We start from the raw sequence: 19,183 nt of genomic DNA, 5'->3' as shown, positions 1-19,183 counted from the left end.
GTCTCGCGGAGCAGGATGCGTCCCGCCCCTGCGCGGCTCCCTGCGGTGCTGGGATGCGCCCCAGAAGCAACGGTGACGGAGCCTCCCTCCTCGCCCCCGGCCGCAGGAAGAGGCTAACGGCGGCGGGCGAGCCGTGTTCTCAGCTTGGAGTATCGCTTTCAGCTATTCTGAAGGTTAAACGCCTGTTTAGAGCTCCCTATTGAAGGTGGAGACGGGGGTGCGCCATTGTTCGGCCGCCCTCCCGCTTTGTCCGCCCGCTCTCGGGGGCGCCCTGAAAGGGAAGCGGCCCCGCGGCCCGCACCCGGCAGAAGGGCTCCTGGGGGAGCGCCGCTTCCTCCGCCCTAATGACATTCAGGCCTCCATCGGTTCAGCTCCCGCTTTCTTTCTGCTGCAGTTTAACCCGGGCACAGAGGCCGGGCTCCATCTTACTGATCTCTGCTTGACACCCAATTATCACATGAATGGCAGAGAAAGGCTGCAAAAGGCTTTAACTCCCCCTGACCCTCCTTCCCCTCTGCCTGCTTCCCCCTCGCCCCGTCCTACCCCCGCACGGAGGGAGTTCAAAACTGAGACTGGAAATCAAACAAAGCCCCGAGCGGGGAAACCCATTGTTACCGCCTCGGAGATGGCTCCCGTTTCGCCATCCGTTGTTCCCCTTGAAGTTTGACTTGCTGTGTGGAAGGATGCGAGCAGCTGTTGGCGCATTCCCCTGATGTTTTATTGAAAAATAATTGAATCGTCACTTTGGGGCTCGCTGATAAAATGTTTCCTCGTAGCACTGGGCCCTGTTGTATTCATAAAGTATGTTTCCCCGTAAAGTGGGTTGGCAACCCAACCCGTTTCCTGCCTCGATGGAGGGATGGATGCCCCTTCTGCACTCGAGGGAGAAAACCAAAAACCGAGGGCTGAGACAAAAGAAATTAAACCATCTTTACTGTAAGGCTGAATTTCCAACCTGTTCTTTTGTTCGGTGTAGTTAAATTTGTGGGAGGGCCAGGCCTCTCAGCTCCACTCCGCTGGGGAAATGTGGCGGTGACCAGGGAACATCGGAGCTGCACTGCGCCTGGAAGCAAGGACAGGATGTGAAATACTGAGTAGAAAACAGAGGTTTCACTGAAGTTAGCACAGTGACACATCCACGGGCTCGAACCAGAGGACGGTGTGTTACAGTAAACCAAACGCAAGGCAGAGACCTTGACTTTATCTGTTCCTTCTTTATGTACTTGATTATCAAATGCCATCAATGCTTACAGCACTTCAGAAATAACAACATCAGCACTACACTTTCTCAAGGAGATTACATGCTTTCTACTCACCTCCCCAAGCATATGCTGGCAAATTTGTGATGCTCTGATTTCAGCAACAGCACAGAGATGGGAATTGCTCCTCTTCCCAAGCACACATCGTCCATAAAAATGTCCCCCATAGCTCATGTGCTCACTGACTGTATTTCCAGGGTAACTGTTAACAGTAACCAGCTTCGAATGCTTGAATGAGCCAAATTGGTATTTATGATTACTGTTCACTCTCTTTCTCTCTCTTTCTTTTTTTTTTTTTTAATTTCTTTTGCCTTTATGAGGAAGCACTAACACTAAATCTGTAATATCTTGTTGCATTTCTATAGCTCAGGAATCAAGGTTTTTAGCAGCCAGTTTTGCTATTATTTGGCCTCACAAATTATTCCTGGAAGCAGGAAGAATAGCTCGTAGAAAATCATAACTACAAACACTGATCTGGAGCTCAGATTACCAGATCTTTTGTAAACAGAGTGCTTCAGTCACTTCTGAAGGGCATACAAATAAGATTTCTGTCTAAGCCGTCTCTTTCCTCTGCTTGTTCCCCATACAATTGGTTCAACATCCTGAGCCATATCTCTGAGATACTCAGAGGCCTTGGGATTTACTATCTAAAATCTAACTGGAACTTCTGGAAGAAGACCACATGCAGTAGCTTCGTGCCTCTGCCATAGCATAACCCCCAGCAATGGCAGCAGCACCCGTTGTGCTGGGAATTGCAGAATCTTTCCTGGGGCCCAGCCGGCAGAGTGCTCATCTCCCAGAACAAAAGGCCGCTACAAACACCACCACCTTCTGCTCTCAGGGTTAGGCGTGCCTTGACCCCTGTTAGCATAAACGTAGAGCAATCTGTCTGCGGAAATTTATGCCCGTTACATATAATGCATTATGTATATGCATCTATATGACATTTCTTTCTGAATGTGTGCGCGTGCACATGTATATTTTAAAGCCGAACCCTCCACTAAGAGGAGCATTAGAGGAGGGAGGGTGAAGGGGCTGCAGTTTTCCTCCAGTTCCGCCCTGTGCTTCGTGTGCTCCGCAGAGGAAGGAGCCTGTGCCGCAGCACAGCCCAGCTGTCACCACCATGGCTGTGTCTGCCTGTGCACGTGCTTCTTTCTCCCTCTGGGGATGGGAGGAAGAAACAAACGGGCGACAGATGTGCACCGTGCTGTTAATGCGGTGCGGACAGTGACCGATGCTGCGGCGATCCTAGAGGCTGAGGGGACACCGAGCAGCCGAGCGCTTGCTGATGTGCAGCAGCATCTTGCACGCTGATGGCAGGAGTGGCTGTCAGGCTTACCCAGCCCGGCCACTTCTGCATCCCCACAGGAACATAAATCACCTACAAGGCACAAGGTGAAGGCCAGGCTGGCTTCGCTACTGGGAAGCTGCTGATGCAGATCATTGCTAAAGCATTCTCAGCACGTGAAGAACAACTTGGTGAATGGCAAGACGTGAATTTAATGCAGAACGGGTGTTTCAGGTTTCGTTCTGGGTGTTTTCTAAAAAGCCTGTGCTGGAGCTGCCAGCAAACCAGTCCGATGGGCGCAGGCCGCCGCCCGGCCCAGCCGTTGCCAGAGTAACGCGGCGCGGCCGGAAGCTCTCTCGGGCACTTCCGGCGCGGCCTGGGCGCGCCTTCCCTTCCCTTCCCGCCCGCCGCCGCCAAGATGGCGACGCCCGTGTCGCTGCAGGTGGAGTTCGGGTGAGCGAGGGCGGCGGCGGGAACTGGGGCCAGGGCCGGGCGGAGGGCAGGGCCGGGGCCAAGCCGGGCTCCTCCACTAAGAGTGGGCAGCGGCCGTGAGGCGGAGCGGTCTTGGCGCGGCGGCTGAGCCTGAGGCCTTGTGGGAGCCGCGAGCGAGCTGCAGGCTCGTGGCAGCCCGGTGCCGCGGGGCCTTGGGGCTGCCTGGGCCGGCAGGGAAGCAGGCCGCGGCGGGCGGTGTGAGACGCAGGGCCGAGCTGTGCTTGCGCATCACTACTCGCTCTTTCCTCATTCCCATAGATGATATAATTTTTAATTATTGAAACTGTTAATAAAGGCTTTCCGCTTGCTTTCCAGCTGTTCTCTCTGTGTACGTGTGTGTGTGTGTGTGTGCGTGTGTTCGTGCTGTCTGTGTGCTCCGTCCCAGCCCTCGGCTCAGGGCAGCACGGTGGGGCTCAGCACAGCACTTTGCTCTCTGTGTGTGCGCTGCCAACGCTGTGTGCCTGGAGATTGGAGTGCTCGTGGGGCACTCTGTGAGTGTTTGTGAGAATACTTTGCTATTTGTTAAAGCCTTCTTTTAGCAAAAGCTACAAGGCTGCTATTAATGGGGTTTTTCCCACCCTCTCACAAACACAGACCTGTCATAACCCTTTAAATGCCTCTCTCCTTAAGAATCCTTTCCTCAGTCTTTCCTGCTTCCAGCTGCAGTAACTCTCCTAATTTTCCCAGAAGAGTGAGATGCGTTTTTGCTTCCCTTGGAAATGCATAAATGAGCTCTCTATGTACAAATTGCAGCTGAGTTCTCTACAGCGAGCGCATTACAGAAGGACCTTATCTTGCAATCTACATTTTTCCGCTGTAACAAAGCGTGACCTTGTTTTCATTACATAAAAAAATGTTTTTCATATAATTACTGTGACTTGTTCTCCTGCATGAGTCTCAGCTCATGTTAATAATTGCTGCTTCAAATTTCAGATAACTATTTTTTGTGAGCTGGTGGAAGAACACCAACAGAGTGCTCTTTAGGAGAGTTGCTGCATATAAGTGATGCTGCTGAGGGCACAACAAGGGTTCTGTTGTGCTCTTCTATGGCAGAGCCAAGAAAACCTAGCATGGCATTTCTAGATATTGAATTTAAAGGAACTTTGTAACGTGGGGATGTATCTTTGTTGATATTCAGGTGAGGGTTATTTGTTCTAAATACTTCCCTTTATTGAGGCAGCTTTCAAAAGATGTGAGGCACCAGGAAGGGTTTGCAGAATGTAATCTCATATGAAAAAAAAAAGGCAAAGTGAGATTAATGTTTTGTAACATTCTTTCAGGATGGCTTGGCCATTTTCCTGTATCAGTTGAGTTTTGAGATGTAGATTTCCAAACAGTTCCTGCCTGGCCATGCTGTTCGGTCTGGAATCAAGAGCTGACACTGTCAGTTTCTGTGTCACGTTTTGCACAGTGGCACCCCGGTTTCCTCATGTTTTTGCTCACACAGTGGTTTATAATTTTCTAAGACTGAGTTTGGCCTTCTGCCTCCCAGCATCAAAACCTATTTATATCTGTAAAGCTCAGGACATTCAGAGTTGTTCCTTTTTCTTTCCCCACAAAATGGATGAGGGACCTGCTGAAGCTCATTGTGTTGCAGTTCCAAAATCTTTGTGGTTTTTTTTTTTTTTCCCAGAGTAGGAGATAGGTGTCTGCACTGAATTTAAATCCCATTTTTTCAGGTGTGAAGGCAGCTCCTGTCCCTGCCGATCTCTTTATCTTCAGTGTTTAATTCACACTTTGTCTCTTAAAAAGCTGTGGTTGTAGAGACCTTCGCTTTGCTCTGTAGGGCTAATCCTGCTGGTAAGTTGTGTGTGTCAGAAAAGGGGGTTAGGTTGTTCAGTGGAGGAAGATGGACTTTTTACATACACATGTAACCATCACTGCCTGTTTCTCCCAGCTAAAGCTCTCATGAGAGGGATCTGTGCTGTGACTGTGTCAGGAAGGGTTGCTAGAAGTGGAGGATTCCTGGCCCTGCCTCTGACTTGCTGTGTAACCTCGTATGAGTCACTTCCTCTCTCTGCTTATAAACCAGGGAGATATTTATTCCATGAGAATATGACTATTTTTCACATTCTGTGAAACCCTGTGAGGCTTCAGGCTGAAAGGTGGTAGAGAAGAGTGGCGTCGTGTGGCATCTGTAGCACTGTTTGTATTGGAGCAGCGCTGACAGCTGATGGGAAAGGCACTGTTAGGCACCACACAGCGTGCTGTGAGCTCTGTGGGATGGCAGCCGTCCTGTTCTGCTGTGCTGATGCACCACGAGGTCCTGGCCTGTGACTGCAGCACTTGTGTGTGATGATAGGAGATGGTGACTTCCCCATGGGACTTGTGGTTTGTGAGTGGAAAAAAGGCAAAGAGAATCCTATACGAAATTAGTTTCTGTGATCTGTTTTCTTACTGTGGCATTTACATAACATCCCCTGCTTGCGCTGTCTTCCTTCTGACAGTAGAACAGAAACTCAGTCATTCGTTCTTTTTATTTCAGAGGGGGTGCAGAACTCTTGTTCGATGGTGTAAAAAAGCATCAGGTGACTTTGCCTTCTCAGCCAGAGCCTTGTGAGTATCTGAATCTGCTGGAAAACTTGAAAGAATGACAACAAATGAAAATCATGTGCGAGACAAAGCTGGTTTTACAGCAGTTCTGTTGGTTCACACGTACCGATGCATTTTGAAAGCACTTTCAGCCATGCTGTTGCTTGGACAGCTTAGCAGATGCCGTGTAGTCCTCAAAGTAAATACCAGGCAGAGGTGATCTGAACACTGCCTGTGTCCTCTAGGCAATTGTGATGCGGGTTCTTTCTCAGGCCTTTTGCCTCCCCCCTCCTGGATACACACCAGCCTCTGAGTGCCTGCATTCATGCCTGCATTCTTCTTTCTCGATGTGTGAAACTGCTGTAACTGCTTTGCCCCTTTTGAGGTTCCTGAAGTGCATATGTGTGTGTGTGTGTGTTATCTGTAGCTACATGCATGTGTACAGCAGTGTAACACCTATGAATTTTACCTTCTTTTTTGACGTTCAAGTGTGTGCAGTCAGTCTGTACCAGTGATGCAGATGCAAATGGCAGAGCTAATGCCTGAACGTGATGCTGGGCATGCTGATGTTGCCTTCCCTGCAATAAAAAGTTAAGATGCTGTTCAGCTAAAGACCCGAGTGTCCCAGTGATAAACAGTCATCATTTCAGGTTTGTTATTTGGCGTATCAGAACTGAGAAGTGCTGTATTGCCTCATTTCTCCCTGTGGCTCTGCTTACTGCAGTCACAACGTAATTTTGCTGCAGGTTTGTTTTGAATTTTTCCAGCTAGATAGCAATGCTTTATGCCACTTGAGGGTGGGCTTGTGAACTGAGTAGATACAAAGCATGAGGGAATGTTAACTATTAATATCTCGTGGATGGATAATACCATGATCTATGTGCTGTGAACATCCAGGCCTGAAATTTTCTTGCTATTCCTGTAAGTAATTACAGATCTGTGGAAGTACTTGGACATAAGCACGTGTAATTCAAATGTAATGGGGCACTGAAATAGTGTGCTGTCTTGTGGTTGGTGATAGGAACTGTGAATCCAGGAATGGGATCTGATGCTGATTGGTGCTGTGAGTTTAGTCATGTTGCATAACTTTCCCCTGTTGCTACTGAAGTAGTAGTGATAATTTCTTGTATCACAAGAGAGTTCAGCATTAAGTTCCAGCACTGTTAAATCACGTAAGTTTCTTGAACAGAAGGTGGTAAAGAGCTGCCAGAAGACTCCCTTGGTTGGTTCATAAACCTGGGGGCTAGAGCATCATTTTCTTTACTGTTCTGTAATTTTAGGATACCCACTGACATCGACTGTGTCAGCAGCATTCAAACGGTGATCAGACACTCAGGAGGAAGGGGTTATTACATGGGGTGTTTATTCCTGCCAGGGGAAGGGGGAAATTGGTACCAAGGAGCAATTCTTCCAGCTCGATGGCTGTCAGCAGTACAGCTGTGTGTGGCCTAATCCACTCCCACTTGAAGTTGCTGGGAAGGCTTCTACGAGTCTTCACTAAGAGCTGGATTTATCCTTTGGGATTAAACTTTCCCAAAGATCTGGCTCGGTCTCAGGGTTCAAACTCACGATCTTCAGGGATTCATTCCAGATTAATCTAAGATGTTATTGCATCTGGCTTTTCACTCTGCCTTGTTTTTCGGATGCTGCTGTCCCTGTAACAAGAGAGGCAGAATAGACAGTGGGCCCGTGTGATAGTGTCTGTGGCTTGCTGTTTTCATGTGTATTAGATGACAGGGTGGCTTCAGTTCTGAGTCTAGCTGTGCACTGCAGCAGCTCAGGAGCAGACACTGAATTGTGAAGCCTATGCTGTTGCAGTATTGACACTGAGCATGAGGATGGGCTGTGCAGATGTGGGTTTAAAGCCTGACAGTAAGGGGTCACTGGAGACACCTGTCATAATACTCTGGATGGGAATTATGTTGTTAAAGTGAGAAATTAGCAGAATTGAATAAGAAATTTGGTAAATCCTTGCAATTGTGCACTGTTCCCAACACCATCTGTTTTCCTCATTCACAGAAAGAAAGTTTAATTCAGCTGTCTCTGTGTAAATAAAGATGCATGTGGTGTGTTCCCTGCTGCCCTTGTGCAGCCACAATTATAATGGTTAGAGAAACAGCTCAGCACTATGCTGTGTCCTGTTGCTTACCTTTCCTTTTGTGTTCACCTCTCAGTACTCTGGGGAAAGAGTTGTAGTACAAGTACTGCTCCAAGACCTGCACTCAAAGCCCCATTTTAGCTGATTTCATTAGCTGCCAGCCTTATTTTTGGCCATTTTGCCCTCTCTATCCCACTCTTCCTTTCCTTCTGAGTTATTTTTGTCTTTGCCCTCCTTTTATGCAGAGCAGCTCTCTCTGGGACGTGTTTTAATTTGTTTAGGCGTTTTTATATATATCCCAGAGATGAGGGGAGGTGGAAAACTGTATGAAGAAATTTCTGCCAGTATTTATGTGGGGGGGGGGGAAATGCTCTGTAGTTGACACGGGCAGCATTCTACTAATGATAATAATAATTACTTCAACAAATGGTTGTGTGGCCATTTCCTTCCTCCTGGCGACAAGCACTAAGGAGAAGACAGGTGGGTTTCAGAGCCAGTTAACTTTTCAAGATTTGTTTCTCTGTCCTTTTCTGATGCCTGAGGATGGACTCCTGGAGGGATTAGGAAAGGCAGGAGGAAGAAAGCTGCAGGTGGGACAAGAGCAAGCCACCAGGGGTCTGGCCATGTGGCAGGACCTATTTTTATTATGCAAGGGGCTTTTTGTATCCTTACAACGTCGGTAAAACAGCAGTTCTTTATTTCCAAAGCGGAGCTGCCTTGGCCTGCATGTTGAAGTTGCCAAGCAGGAACTGAAAAAGGTGCATTTCAGCTGTATGGCAGGACAGAGTTCCACCAGCCACGCTTAATGCAGGGCTGTGCAATCTTTTGGAGCTGCTGCAGAGAGGACCTGAAGTTAAACAAGAATCTTGTCCCAAGTCGCTGGCTGTTTTGATGATCTCATTGATAATGCTGTTCAAGGACCTAAAGACATTAGTGCCCCATTGGCTTATTCTGCATAAAAACAGTGTGTGGGGGAGAAAGCAGCTGGGGGAGTAAAGGTATTTGTCACATGGAGAGAGTATTAAATTGGCAGGGAGATCAACTTTATTTTCAAGCGTCTAAGAGGCTATTAGAGACAATGGAGCATAAAAGAGAGAAACCCTAAATTAAAATCTGAAAATGTATTTGGCAGCTCCCTCCCGAAACAGGCCACAGTAATTTAACCAAGTGCTTCAGTAATCAAACGGATCATTGTACGACTGCTCCGCCAGCCACGTCGGAGCTCCTTCCTCCACCTCGCTGGGACTCACAGTGCTGGGTTTGTCTGTGCCCATGCGAACTGCGTGGATGCTGTGGGGAGGGGAGGAAGCTGCTGGCATCACTTAACCCTTGTAGTGATTTCAGGGTTAGATCCGCGGCGTCGGATGATGAAGGGCGCTGACAGGTCTTTCTGCTGGGCCCTTGCTGGGGTTTGGGGCTGTTCGTAATGTCTCTGTTGTGCTGCAGGTTCCCAGCCTCCCAGTTCTGAATTCTCCCGTGGTTTCGGTGCCAGGACTCGTGGTTTTGGATGGTGCCTGGGTCAGCAGTGATCACTTGGCTTTTCTGAGCAAATCTAGAGTTCACCGTGTTTTGGCACATACAAGTCTGGAAGGATACATTTTTAGTCAGCGTGCTTTGGTAATTGTGTGTGGTTTCCCTTTACCAAAACCTCAGGGGAAACAACCTTGTTGCTAATCTATTATTTTTTTTTTAAGGGAAAATTAAAATAATCTGCCAAGCGCTGCTTATGTTAAAATCCCCATAGCACGATCTGCTCCTCAAGAGCTTTGTGTTCCAGGGGCCTTGTTCTGCACAGCATGGAGGGCTGCTGGAAGCATTCATCTGCTCAGAAAGAGCCCGGGGATCCCGAGAGATCAGACCTGTGTTACAGGCTTAAACATACGGCGTGTGCTCAGAGCTGTGGGTGCTATGCCAAAAGGCTGTGAAATCAGAAGGGGGGTTGGTGTCAGTTGTGATGCCCAGCACTGTTACAGGGCAGTGTGTAAAGTTAGTAAAACCCTGGAATGCATTTATTGCCCTGGTTTTCATTCCCAATGTTTTAAGACTTGTTCCAAACTCACTGTACAAGTGGTTTTGGTCACGCAGGTTGATGGAAACCCGTAGATCTCTTGCAGCCAGCAACTTCCTAACCACGCTGTACTACTTGCAGGTCCCAGCAGCCATCTCTTAGGCAGGTAATTATCTGCTGGGACAGGGAGAAGGTGAGCTACTGGCTGGGATCTCAGCCTGCACTGCCTCGGCTCGGGGCCTGGCCGCTCTTTCCAGCAGCCACAGTGCCAGCAGCCCGGTGAGATGAAGCATCGCTGCCCGCTGCTCCTTGCTGGGGCTTCAGGTTGCTGTGTTGAGGTGGGGAAGGAGATGCTGGCAGCCTCGCAGGAGCAGCCCGGCTCTCTCCCTGGAGGCCGCGCTGCCGATCGGCTCATCCCAGGGCTCATTGTGGAAGGAGCTTCCCAGGCACCAAGAATCCAGCTCTTCTGTGTGACCAAATCCCTGCGATAACAAAGCCTGGCTTTTCCACCCTCCTTCCCAGCCGCTGTATTGCAGTGCAGGCACCTAGTAGGATAACCTTTCTGTGCCAGGCCCCCCCCTCCGCTCTCTCTTTTCTCTCGGTGGGATTTGCGGTGCTGACAGCACTGTTCAGAGGGTGGCAGCGGAGCAGGGCTGGGAGGAGGATCCGGGCCCTTTAAACCGCTTAGCATGCGGTTCACACGGCTCTGGGCCAGCTGTTCCTTTCTCCTCCTGCCCTCACTCGCAGGAGTTGTTTGCTGAGCTCAGAGCTCCTGTGCAAAATTGCTTTTCAAAAGAGCCACTTTCTGCTTAATTAAACAATGAGCCGCCGTCCCTCTGCACATCTGTAAAGCTCCCTCTGCAGCCCCTTTATCCCACAAACTGCTCCATTCTTACCTCCATTCACTTGTAAATCTTACCCCCCCTCTCTTCCACCCTGATCATCTCACTGGCCCTTTCTTTTCCCCTTTCAAGTAAGACTGTGGGGCTTGGAGTATCTGTGGGGGTGGCTGGGCTGGGTGGGCAGGAATCGGTTTAATGGTGCTTGCCCTGTATGAAAGTCTGATAATGGCCGAGCGGTTCTGAGCCCGAAAGTGAGAGGCAGAAGCTGGTACTCTGCTTGATTTCTGTATGTGGAGGAATAAAATCACGGCGGTCACTGAGCTGTGACACTGACTCATCCAACAGAGTGTCCAGTAACCACCAGCAAGGCTGGAAGGGGATAAGGAGCCTGCTTCCAGGAGCTTTCCTCTCCAGCTGGCAATGCCAGGAGAGCCCAGCCCTGGGGATTCCCTCTGCCAGGCTGTGGGGAATCCCTCTGCAGCTCCTGCAGGACCTCCTCCTGGGGTCTCACATGAGCTCCCGTAGCCTCGGGTGGTACTGAGAGGGTTTTCCTTCTTTGCACGTGCACAAAACCCACAAGCCAGGAAAATGTGAGGGAGGAGAGATTTCAGTTTGATGGGTTCCGGCTGAGTGTCACGCCTGCAGTTGGCAGTGCATCCTCTGAATTGTCTTCCTGAGCAGCTTTAAAAAAAAATTAGCCAGCAACATTCAAGGTTAAGCAGAATAAATGAGTGGAAAAGCGATGAGGTGGGGTATCTCCTTTATCACAGGGATGGGCAGATTATTGTCAGGGTGATGCAGTATTATCCAGCATGGATTGATAGGAGTGAAGCAGTGGGTGTTTGGTGTGTAGAAGGAAGATTTCTGACTGCAGGAACTGTTGGAACTGTGGCATGCTCTCCGTGGGGTTTGGTAGCAGGGCTGCATTGCTCAAGCGATGCAAAATCAGAGTGGGCAAAGCTCGAGGTGGTCTTTTGTGGCCAATAATTCTGCACTGCTAGAGGGATGAAATCACAGGAGCTGTTAATCTGCTGTTTCTAATGCCTGTGATTCCTAATCTTCCTCTTTGCTGCCCGTGCAGCAGTCTCAGGTTTTCCTGGTTCCTTCCTTTGACAATTCTGCACGAGAGGCAAGACTCTGGACCAGCACTGGTGATCTGTGATCCTAATGAAAAGAGACAGTTTGGTGTGCTGGCGTTTATTTGGGAGACTGAACTGACAATAGCGTGGGGTGTTACAGGATTAGATACTCTGACTTTGGAAATGTGGAGGGATTAGGTTTACCCTGAGGATCAGCTCGGAGCTGCTTTCTGGTGCTGGGAGCTGATGGATGGGGAGAACGCTGGGCTGGGGATCCCATGAACTTGTGTTCTCCTCCCAGCAGCCTGCTGGGAGCAAAAGATCCCAAGCAGCTCTTCTGCAGCTTGTGGGAGTTGTGATGGAAACACAGTGCTGAGAGGATGGTGGGATCTGAGTCGCTGTCTAGCAGCAGGCAGTGGAAGAGCCCTGTGATCCCTGCCTGTTGTACGGACCGTCGGGGTGGAGAAGAGCTCTGCTGGGGGGTCTCTGCTGGCTGAGAAGTGAAAAAGGACATTGCAGCACAATTAAAAAATAGAGAAGCAAGAGCTTGATGGTTTTGGAAGCAGACGAGAACGGATGAGGGGAAGGATTGGGATTCTCTTGTGTCTGGCTGTAGTTACCCCCTAATTTTTTCCATAGCACTTAAATCACTACGTGGCAGGGTGTGCACTTGTCAGAGAAAATGGATTTTGCTCTCCTTGCTCTGCACAGTGAGCAGCCCTTTTGCTGTGGCTCCATTTCTCTAAGCCGTTTCAGGTCTTCTTCTGCAGTTTATGGCACACCATCGTCTGCTTGGGTGGAGATTTGCATTTCAGATGGGAGCCTGGAGGGCCCCTCAGGTGGGGTTTTGTAGCAGCTCTGTCAGAGCGCTGTGAGATTCAGAAGTGCACGGAAGGAAGGCATTTACCTGGAGGGAGTGGGGAGCTGGGCTGTCAGGGAATCGAGCTGCTTGGGCAGGGAAAGGGGGATGCAGCTCTTTCCATCCATTTCCATGCGGGCAGGGGGAATAATGGCAGGGGAGCGGCAGGGAAGGGGCTTTGTCATGGTTACAGGCCAGTGGCGGAGAATGTGGGTGGAGCGGTGCTGGTCCCGAGTTGGTGACCTCAGCAAATGGGAGCTCAGCCATGGTCAGTATGATGAATGATCTTATTCTGGGTCAAAGAAACGGGACCCCGTGGGGAGGTGTCCGTGAGGCGGCCCAGGAAAGCGCCGTGCTCCTGCAGCACTGACCCCTTAGTGACCAGTGCCGCATATATCTTCTTTATTACAGACCAGAAGGGAATTTTCCATGGTTCACCCGTTAGAGGTTCCTCTCTCTCTCTCAGAAATAAGCTCCCAGCTCTTAGCAGGGCCAGACACAGGGGCGGTGACACCCTGCGGGTGCCCTTCAGGTGCTGCGTGCCGCTTTGGATGTGGGTTATGAAGCAGGGGACATGGAAGTGTCTGAGTGTGTGAATGTGATCGTGTCCACTGGTACCAGCTGTGCAGAATCCTTCTGTGTTTCTGTGTATCCACGGGTTCAGCGCGAGGTTCCCATAGCGTAACACAGCTCAGTGTTCCTTACTCCAGGCACCTGTTTTCTCTGCACGCGGTGGCTGCCCTCTCTGCTGAGATCTCACTGACCAACCCGCCAGGCCAAGGAGGTTTGAGAGACCCCAGGAAGATCCGTGGATTTCAGCCCTGCTTTTGAGGGTGCAAATGAAGCTGTGCTCTTGTTTCAGGCAGCACTAAAATGGAGCCCCAGGCGCGTTCCTCTTGCAGAGGAAGCTCAGCAGATTCATTGTCAGCGAACAGCTGGGGTAACGCAGAGGGCCTCAGAGGACATGCGGGAGGACGGGGCAGGCTGTGAGCTTCTCTCCACCACGACCAGCAGTGTTTGCAATGCAGCTGGGCTGGTGGCGAGCCGCTGATGGGTCTGTGCCTGCAGGCTCACTGCAGTCCCTGCATCCTGTCTGCCTGCCTGAGGAGCCAATGACTTTGTGTCACTGCACGCACACTCTTGGTTTTCCTGAGCTGTGTGTTTCGCTGGGTGATTTGTTTTATGTATGTGTTGTGGGTTTGAGCTCCCATCTGTGCACTTGAACTAAGCAGTTTTCTCAAACGTTTGTCAGTTTTTCTTTTTTTTTTTTAATTAACTTTAGATTATTTTTCCCGAGAATTTGGAGAGGTTTGATGTAGTGCGAGCGCAGGCAGCAGAGCTGTCTCTGTATACAAATGAGAGAGGGATTTCCTACCATGTGCTTCAGTCCCTCCTTTGCAGTTTGGGAATATGTCAGCCTCCCGCTCTGCTGATGCTGCCAATGGCAAGGACAGTTCATGGTAACTGGAGTGGGGTTTTGGTGCAGGTATTTGCTGTGAATTATCGGAGCAGGCTGCCAGGAGGATTTCACTGACACCATGCAGGGATATAAAAACGGATCCATCGTTGCTGTGATGAGCTGGTGGGGCAGGAGCAGAATGCTCACCTGAGCCTCTCTCAGCCCCACATCCATGGTCGCATCTGCAGCCACGCGCAGTGCAGCTGCACTCCTGTGAGTAGCTGTTGAGGGGGCACTTGGAGCCCCAGCAGGAGTATAAATGCAGACTGATGCAGTGCTTGCCCAGGTCAGGGTAATGTCTTTTTTTTTTTTGACTCCTTCTACATCCTTTGTGCAGGACGTGCTGTTTGCACAGCAGATCCTCAGCCCAATGAGCTGGAAGCCAGGGCGGGACAGTATGGAAAGAAAATGTCTTAGGAACGCTGCATACGTCACATAAAAGAGATAAGCAGTTGTGCTGTAATTTACCTCTTATTATTTCCATCGTGATACCATGTAGGATCCTGAGCTGCTGATCAAGACTTCTATTCAAGGCGTTGAGCTGCGAGATGGCTCCTCCCTGGCCCACTTGCAATGGAAGCAATTTTGTTCCTTTTCAATATCTGACTTGTGGGAGATGGTTCTGGTGTGGCTGTGGTCATTTTTCATCCTTTATAATTGATTTGTTCGAGTAATATCAGTGCACGGAATATAAAGACATGAAGGGGGGGGGCTGAAATCAGTGCTGAGAAAGCAGCTGAAAGTATTATGTCTTAAGGTTGGCTGTAGAGAAGGGGCCTTCATTTCCATTGCTGCCTGGAGCAGGGAAGCTCCACGCGTGGCCAGGGCGTCTGTTTTTCCCTCCAGTATCTGTGTACATGACTGCTGGGGAGGAGTAAATGAACATAGGCTCAGGTGGGGCTGAAAATAACGTTTATTATGGAAGGAGAAGGGGTGAGGGAGCCTTCCAGTGCAGCCTCCCATAAATCAGCCCCTCCGCCCAGGCTGCTCCGAGGTGGCTGCCTTTTATCCAGCTGGTGCAGCGTGCTTCTGTTTAAATGATCTCTCCCGAAAGGTCCCAGAGGAAAGGGCTGCTTATTCCATGCAAGGAGAATGGTGCATGGCACAGCTCATTGTTGTGTGACCTGCTGCAAGTGCATAAATATGAATCAGCTCGCAGGCGGTGCTGTGGAGGACCGGTGTTCCCTTTGTGCCCCCCCAGCCCTCCTCCCGAAGGCTCCTCTCCATCTTCCTTCCGCTCCAGCCTTCGTAGCTCAGTGATGGAAAGCAGGAGGGGTTGGGTGTGGGATCCTGAGGGCTCGGTGTTGCAGCAGCATTTTTCAGAGCACAAGAGACACAGTTAGCTCTCATTCTGGCCGGCACGGTGTACCTTTGAGTGTGCTCCTGTCTCCAGTGTCTGTAGATATCAAAGCAGCAGAAAATGGTCTATTTTGTGCTCCTGCTTGCATATCATTATGGGGCAATCCAGTCCCACACAACTCCTTCTGCTGCAGTTGTGCAGAACAGTGATCCCCATTGCTCCCCTCAGCCCCACGCTGTGGCCGGTGTGCAGAGCAGGGACACAAGATGTGGGGATGGAGCAGGTTGTGGAGGATCCCGCTGCCCTTTTCCCTGGGAATAAAGATCTCCATCTGCTGCAGGGGTGACGTTATTCGGAAGAACCCCAGCTCTGCAAAGTGTCCACAATGCCATCAGATCCCATTGCATGTCACAGATTGAGTCGAGCTGCTACGAGTGTTTGTTTTTGCTGAAGGTGGGTGAAGCATGGCAGGGAGGTGTGGGAACCATGCTGCCCACAGCAGCTGCAGCCCCCATTGGGGCACTGTGCCTCCGGGGGGCTTCCTCACACCTCTAAAACAAACAGAGCTCTTTGGGGGCTTTCCAAGGGCTGGTTAAAGGAACCCCAGGAGAATGACTGGTTGTGGATTCAGAATGACAAAGTGGTTTATGGAATGGTGGAATACAGAGGAGAATACAGGAGAACTCCACGTCGCAATTTGTCAGCTTCTGTAAACCCTGTAACGGATTGTGCCCCCCCACCATCACTTCTCACCTCTCCAAGAGGAAATTAACTGATGCTATCGCTAAAGAAATTGTTTTTGCCTCACAAAGTAAAATTGATACTATAAAAACCCGCCAGCGGTGTCTCCTCCTCCTTTTACATGAAGACAAATCCTCCCTGTCACCTACTGAAATGGAAAGATAAAGGCTGAGCTTTAATAAGGAAGCCGTAAGCACGGAGCACAGAGGGAGGGAGCTGGTGGGGAGGGCGAGGGGAGCACGGAGTGACAGCAGTGCAGTGCTGGGCAGCAGCACAGGTGCCCAAACCATGGCAGTCGTGGTCAGTGTGTGTGTAAGGCAGGGCTGGATGTGCTCACGTGCTGCTGCTGTTGGTACCTGCAGTGCCTGGGTGCAGGGCTGCGTGCTGCTAAGGGGCAGCTCTGCTACCTCCTCCTGTGGTTGGAGGTGTGCAGCTCTGCCCCTCAGCCCCATGTGTCCCCCACCGTCTCTGTTGTGGATGAACGTTCGCTTTGTGGTGGCGCTGCCTGGGAGCAGCCGGCTGTCAATCGCTGTCCTTTTCCCTTCCAGGGGATATCAGAAACCTGCTAAAGTGGATCAGACAGAATCTGCTGAAAGAACGGCCGGAATTATTTATGCAAGGGGAATCTGTGTGAGTACAGCTGTGTGACTCCTCCTCGTGTCTCTCTCCCTGCTGATGCCCAGGGTTTGGAATGCGTTTTTCCTGTTGGTTTCATGAAGTTGACGCCCACGAAAACACGGGCTGTGCTGAGGTGATCCTGGGAGGGAATCCCCTTGTTTGGAAGCAGCTCCAAACTCTACCTCCCACTGCTCCGTGCAGAGCATGTCTTTCTTTTTGCAGCCCTCGCCCCGAATCCTTAAGCCTTGAACGCAAAGCAGGACCACCTGTAATCCCTCTGTTGTCACCTGCGGCAGCGCGGCTCGTGTATCCTCAATTCCAGGCATGTGAGCAGCTCTGCCTGCTCCCTGCTGACATCGCTGGGACCAAAGCAGCCGCTCGGAGAAGTGCCAACAAATATTTCTGCTGGGAAATGTATTTTTATTGTCAAAATGGGGCCAGCCTCGTGGAGGGGAAGTAAAAAAAAAGTCCAGAGAAATGGAGCAGTGTGAGCCGTGCAGGAGCCTCCCTGACGGCCGGGTGGCGCTGGGGGTGCTTAGCATTCGTCATGGATCTTTGTGAGCTGAAGCGTGTGCCAGGTCCCCTGGTAACAGGAGAGACAACTGCAGGACAGTGAAGATCAAAGAGGGGGAATCCCTTTGCCTGTAATCAGGGGCTGTGAGTGGATCTCGGGCCTTTAGTGCCCTGGTAGCGGCACCAGAAGAGCTTTCCCTGCTTTTGCATCCAGCTCTGCTGTTTGCGTGGGTTTAATTACCTGGCTTTTCTACCTCATGGTGGAGTCATCCTGGAGCATCCTCAGGAATGGTGCATTTTGATTCAAATGAGCTCTGGGATTACTCCTGTCTCCCCTTTCTTTGATCTAGAAAGGGCACAGACTGTACCTGTTTCTACCTCCGTGCTAGGATTCCTTTTTCTCTTTGGCTTTATAGGCAGTGTGTGACCTGTGCTTTAACATCCCTCGTTCTTAACTATTTGTGAAGCTTTTAGCAGCCCTGTATCCTAATTATTTCTGTGTTCTGCAGGAGGCCAGGAATTTTGGTGCTCATCAACGACGCAGACTGGGAACTGATGGTCTGTACTCCCTCCGTTTGACTTTCTTTGTCGAAAATATTGCTCTGTCTGTTCTGTGGTTGCTCTCAGAGGCTGTTTCTAATTCTTGCCCCAAGCAGAGCATCTAGTAGTTGAGAGGGAATGGGGGCAGACAGGGATCTTACTCCCTGTGTTGTACCACTGCTGGGAAGCTTCAATCTAAGCTGCTGAGTCTCATCACTCAGCGCGGGTCTGAACAGAGATGCTCCCTGATCTCTGGCCCCATGTGGGGTAACAGCCTGGAGGGCACCAGGCTGCCTTGGGTAGAGGTCTGCAGCCCCCAGCAGTCTTCAGACTGTGAGGCATTTCCCAGCACGTGAAGGCAGCCCTGGGGAGATCCCTCCCCAAAAAGGAGGTGGTTAAAACACTCCTCAGTTTCAGCCCACTGTCTCAGACAACAAACAGTCCCTAACTATTTTCCTGCCTCAGGCAACCACCTGTTCTGTCAAAACTGTGGTCCAGAGATTGGTGTGTTCCTGGGATAATGAATGTCAGCTCCTTCTCTGATCGCTCTCGCCTTTGCTTTCTTTAAGATAGAAGCATTGCTCTGTCCCTCTCAGCTCTCCCTTAACACTCACCATCTTTTTATGAGCTGTTTTCTCTTTGCAGCTAGTATTTGGAAGTGACATTTAAACCATTTCTCATTTTTTTCTTGGCCTGCAGGGTGAGCTGGATTATAAACTCCAGGACCAGGATAATGTGCTTTTCATCTCGACGTTACATGGTGGGTGAACTCCTGGAAAAAGAAGAGGACGTGAATCTGAACCCTTGGGCAAACAAACATCTCAACCCACCCAAACCTCTCTGGAGCTGTCTGTGCCTGATCCCTGCGCCATCCCACCACGTTCACTTGTTAACAGACATCCAAATAAAGCCCCGTCAGCACACAGCCTGCTGCATACTGCTACAGCATCCATCTTTTGGTCATTTCACCTCTCCTGACCACACTTCCAGGTACCTTAACAAGCAGAGGCACCCGCTGCAGGTGCACCAGTGTGTTTGTGTAACAGAAGGGAGAGGTGTGCTGGGCGTCGCATGGGATGGTGCATCTATGTGGGCGTCCTGGGAGAGGTGTGCCTGCCTTGAGGCAAGGCAAAGTGCCTCTGTTCAGTGCCAGGAGCTGGGATGCTTTCTGCAAAACACTCAGTGTCATGTAGGCTATTGCAGCAGCTACAGAGACGCCTGGGGAAGGACGATATGTGAAGTGCTAGGAAATGGGAGGTGACTTTACTAGCTCTTCTGTGAGGTGGTGGAGATGAGAGCTGCAGAGCGCTCTGTACTGGCTCTCCACCTGTCTTGCTGTTTATCTGTGGGAAGTAGGCAAATAGGCATTTTTAGTTCTGTTTGACTCTGTATGCCTCCTGCATACCTGAGCTGCACCAGTCCACAAACGTCAATTTACAACCATTTGGTTGGAGGGTAAACAAACCCACGCCTGCTCTAAGACAGCGCAGAGAGATAAGGGCAACAAATTATCTTTCTGTCAACGTGATGGACAGAATTGATCGGCCTTGGTTTC

General features: G+C 50.3%; 1 protein-coding gene across 1 annotated transcript; it reads left to right on the top strand.

The window, feature by feature from the left end:
• The first annotated feature begins 2,882 nt into the window (after positions 1–2,882).
• Positions 2,883–18,553, top strand: URM1 (ubiquitin related modifier 1). The gene is made up of 5 exons (XM_052668618.1): positions 2,883–3,000; positions 5,525–5,595; positions 16,506–16,587; positions 17,598–17,646; positions 18,328–18,553. Exons 1-5 carry the CDS (start codon positions 2,966–2,968, stop codon positions 18,394–18,396), a joined length of 306 nt encoding a protein of 101 aa, XP_052524578.1. The 5' UTR covers positions 2,883–2,965; the 3' UTR covers positions 18,397–18,553.
• The last annotated feature ends 630 nt before the right edge of the window (positions 18,554–19,183 follow it).

The sequence above is a fragment of the Tympanuchus pallidicinctus genome, unplaced genomic scaffold, assembly GCF_026119805.1.
Source record: "Tympanuchus pallidicinctus isolate F22 unplaced genomic scaffold, pur_lepc_1.0 scaffold8, whole genome shotgun sequence".
Lineage (NCBI taxonomy): Eukaryota > Metazoa > Chordata > Aves > Galliformes > Phasianidae > Tympanuchus > Tympanuchus pallidicinctus.
Note: the sequence above shows the minus strand (reverse complement) of the source record. Positions and strands in the feature narration are given on the sequence as shown.